At 38.5% G+C, this 3,960-nt stretch overlaps 1 protein-coding gene across 1 annotated transcript; it reads right to left on the bottom strand.

The window, feature by feature from the left end:
* Positions 1–382: 382 nt before the first annotated feature.
* Positions 383–1,496, bottom strand: LOC124374157. The gene is made up of 2 exons (XM_046832420.1): positions 1,254–1,496; positions 383–550 (listed from the first exon to the last, which is right to left on the bottom strand). The coding sequence occupies exons 1-2, from the start codon at positions 1,494–1,496 to the stop codon at positions 383–385; spliced, it is 411 nt and encodes a 136-aa protein (XP_046688376.1).
* Positions 1,497–3,960: the final 2,464 nt, after the last annotated feature.

Genomic DNA, 3,960 nt, shown 5'->3' with positions numbered 1-3,960 from the left:
ACATTGAAAATAACTGCAATATCGGCAAGGTGCAATAACTATTTACGAAATATAGTAGGGCAATAATCAACAAACACAGTAACTAGTACAATTCAACAATAAAATACAAAAGAGCTATAAAACGAACTGGTATAACAATGCTCTAACTATCCAGTATCAGATAATGCTTACGTAGTGTAGCCCAATAATAAAAATATCCTTTTCAGCGATGACACACTATTGCAAAAAAAGTCGTGGTGATGGCAGATTAGGTTACCAAGCCGGTGTAATCTGGGGATGACACTGTGAAATTCATAGTTGGTGGAGCAATGTCCAGAGACCGAGTTCACCAGGTACTCTGAGATGTCAGAGACCGAGTTCTACCGCCAGTACTCTGCAGACATTAATGAGGTGGAGTAACTCCGAGCAATCTACATCGCCAGTGAGGATCTTCTGCAAACACCAGGTCATGCAGTCTCCTTCTCGCATATAATGGAGCCAGCCCCAATTGATCCGCTACCAACTCCAAGGGAACTTCACTGTAGTTGTATCCCAGCTTGGTACCAATTATCTAACAAAGGCGATCTTGTATGCTCTGGAGTCGCTGAATATGTCCAAGTTGGTAGGGACACCACACAACACAGCCGTACTCCCAACACAGATCTAACTAGCGCTGTATATGCTATCTTCATCGCCTCACACTAAAGACCCGCTTCTAGAAGTTCTTATGATAAACCCCAACATCTTAGCAGCCTTCCTGGTGATTATGTCTATGTGTAATTCAGGGCTTAGGTCCGAAGACAACCCAATTCCAAGGTCTCTAATGTAAGACTTACGGCAAAGTATAGTGTTGCTTAGACAGTAATCAAATATCAAAGGGCTTGGAGTTCCTGTGAAAATGTTACAATAGCACACTTCTCGGCATTCAGTCTCATTCCGTTGAGTAGGCACCACTCTTCGATTCTCTTAAAGTTACGTTGTAACAGATGGCAATCCTCAATGGATGAAATAGGACAAAAAACCTTAATATCATCAGCGAAAAGCAAGCATCTTACGTTGATAACATCCACCAAGTCATTGAGAAATACAGTAAACAAGAATGGGCCCAAATGAGATCCCTGAGGCACCCCCGATGTAGCATAAAAAAGGCCGAGAAGTGGCACCCAAAAACTTTCACAGAAAGACTACGGTCTGCCAGGTATGATTGAAACCATTGTAGAATTGCCAGTGATACCATATGCGTTAAGTTTGGCGAGAAGATGCGGATGACTCACAGTGTCGAACGCTTTGGAGAAGTCAATATAACCGGTGTCAACCTGCATTCCATCTCCAAAAGCTGCGATGATAAAGCTTTCATACAATGCAAGGTTAGTAGTAGTTGATCTTCCGGCTGCAAAACCATGCTGCGCAGATGTAAGAATGTGGCGAAAGGAAAATCCAATGCGATCCAGTACAAGTGATTCAAACAGCTTCCCAAGTGCAGGCTGTATGACAACTGGGCGGTAGTTTTCGGACATCCTCAATATTTGAGGACTTGTGTATAGGAACCACAAAGCTGGACTTGAGTCTATCCGGGAAAAGCACCTTCGAGTAGAAACTTATTAAAGATAACGGTTAGCTGGGGAGCAAGAATATCACTGCATCTCTTGAGAATTAGAGGAGGTATATCATCAGGGCCAGTACCCTTGTAGGGATCCAGTAAATCAAGCCTTCGTTTAACTTCATCAACTTCGAACACACAAGAAGAGATAAATTTGTATGTAGTATCAAAACTATATGGTGGCACAGTTACATTTGAAGCAGAGTATACGGAAGAAAAATGGTCGGCAAAAAGATCACAAACTGTAATTGGAGTTGAAGCCATACGATCTCCAAGGGTATATGAGTCAGATGTGTCCGATGACTTCCCAAAGTTCCATTGACAAAGCTCCAAAAGGACTTAAAGTTCCTGGGAATTGAACCATTTACATGTGCAATATAACCCCTATAACATTCAGAGCTGAGGTCCCTGCAGAGAGCGCGGACATGCCTAAATTCCTCGTAATCTGAAAGTCGATTAGTGACCTTGTATCGCTTGTGAGCAGTCTTCTTAAGAATTGTCATCCTCTTCAACTCGGGCCGTGAACCAAATGGGAAACCTTGATTTGCCAACCTTCCTAGTAGGTGTGTTTTCGATCACAATACTCCGAATCTTGTCCAACAGATCATTGAAGAAATCAGAAACATCAGGCAGGTCATATTGGAACAGTTCCAAGTAAATAATGCAATCTTCGAGCAATTTCACCCACATTACATTTAATAAAATTGTAGACTACACGTTGGTCATCGACAGTCATTTGGGGAGAAGGTATTTCACAACAAATAGCCGGGTGAGCAGGTTTCAATAGGCCAATAGATGATCAAGGGCAGCAGTAACCAAAACAGAGGGGTCAGAGCCAAATATGAGATCCAACAACACCCCGCGCAGATTGAGCACAGCATTTATCTGGGTTAAACTATAAGTGGCTGCCCATTTTCAATAATATAGGAAGCAGCTCCATTAGAAGCGAGAGGATCAATTCGATTCCAATCCACATCCGGCAAGTTGAAGTCCCCCAGCAACAAACTGTGGCAAAAAGTAGTACCATCTGAGAAAACTTCATCGACTGCACTGCAGTAGCGGGTGTAGGTGACAGCGGGCTGTTGTGGTGGAATATTAGACTCCTCCAATCAGTATAGGTAAATCTAACTTATTGGCCTTAACAGACAAAAAGATGCATTCAATATCTTCTACAGAAGTATGTATAACATTATGTATAACATTCTTGTACTTTTCTGATCATTACCTTCATTACTTTTATTTATGATATTTATACTCTTTGGCCATAGAAGAATGTAAAACAGATATCAAAGCTCAAAAATAAATGACTGTTTCGTCTGTCTGTGTATCGTGTATGTTTATGTTTCTGTTTTGGGTCCACATGCCTTTTTTTGTTTTGAAACGAATCATAACCTATACTTTCGCGTCGGTAATCGTACATTGTTGAACGTTTGTTAGTGTTGTGAATGAATTTTTAATTAATATTTGGCTGCCTGAAATGACTAATTCTTCGATAACTCAGAAGTCTAAAGGACCGGCTCCTACTGTTGATCAAATCAATGCGGATAGAATAACTCAGGTAAATTAAGTCTATTACTTTATAGAGAAACTGGTAATATAACCTATATCATTCTATATTGAAAATTTATTCAAATTTAATGAGATTATTTATCCTGTATTACTATAAAATACAAATATAGGATATTGTTTGGTTAGTACAGTTACTTGAGATCTTAATGGAATTAGATAGGGTTTAGTTACTATAAAATACAAATATAGTATATTGTTTGGTTACTACAGTTACTTGAGATCTTAATGGAATGAGATAGGGTTTAGTGGAGAAATAACTAATGGTCAGATATTTTATTGTTCAACTTGAACAAGTTAGAAAATGTCCTGGCTGGGTAATTCCATTATAGTAAGGCTGGGGAGATTTTAATAAGCGGCCTACACTCGTTATTCTATTATCGATTGCTATTATCGAACAATTCGGGGGTAGGGTAAGATAAGCGGACGCGGTTTTTTTATATCAAAACAATATTATTTAATCATAACCATCGATATAATCAATCTATCCTGATTAATTATTTTGAGCAATTAACTTAAATAATCTATATAAACAGCTGTATACACTTTCAAATAATACACATAAGGTAATATTTCAATTTTATAAAACTACACGACATTCCTTTGAAAGATGATAAGACTTGTTTTTCGTGGCTTCAATATGTTGGATTCGTACCGAAAAAACCCATTATGTGAAATTTGTGAGAAAGAAACAACTGTAACTGTGAGAGGAGCAAATACGATCGTCTTCAATTTTCCTAATTTTGGTTATAATAATTTGTGTTTGATCACTGTAAATATTAAATTCATATTTTAATTTAAAACATATAATTGTT

The sequence above is a fragment of the Homalodisca vitripennis genome, unplaced genomic scaffold (genome assembly GCF_021130785.1).
Source record: "Homalodisca vitripennis isolate AUS2020 unplaced genomic scaffold, UT_GWSS_2.1 ScUCBcl_7307;HRSCAF=14940, whole genome shotgun sequence".
In the NCBI taxonomy this organism is placed as follows: domain Eukaryota; kingdom Metazoa; phylum Arthropoda; class Insecta; order Hemiptera; family Cicadellidae; genus Homalodisca; species Homalodisca vitripennis.
Note: the sequence above shows the minus strand (reverse complement) of the source record. Positions and strands in the feature narration are given on the sequence as shown.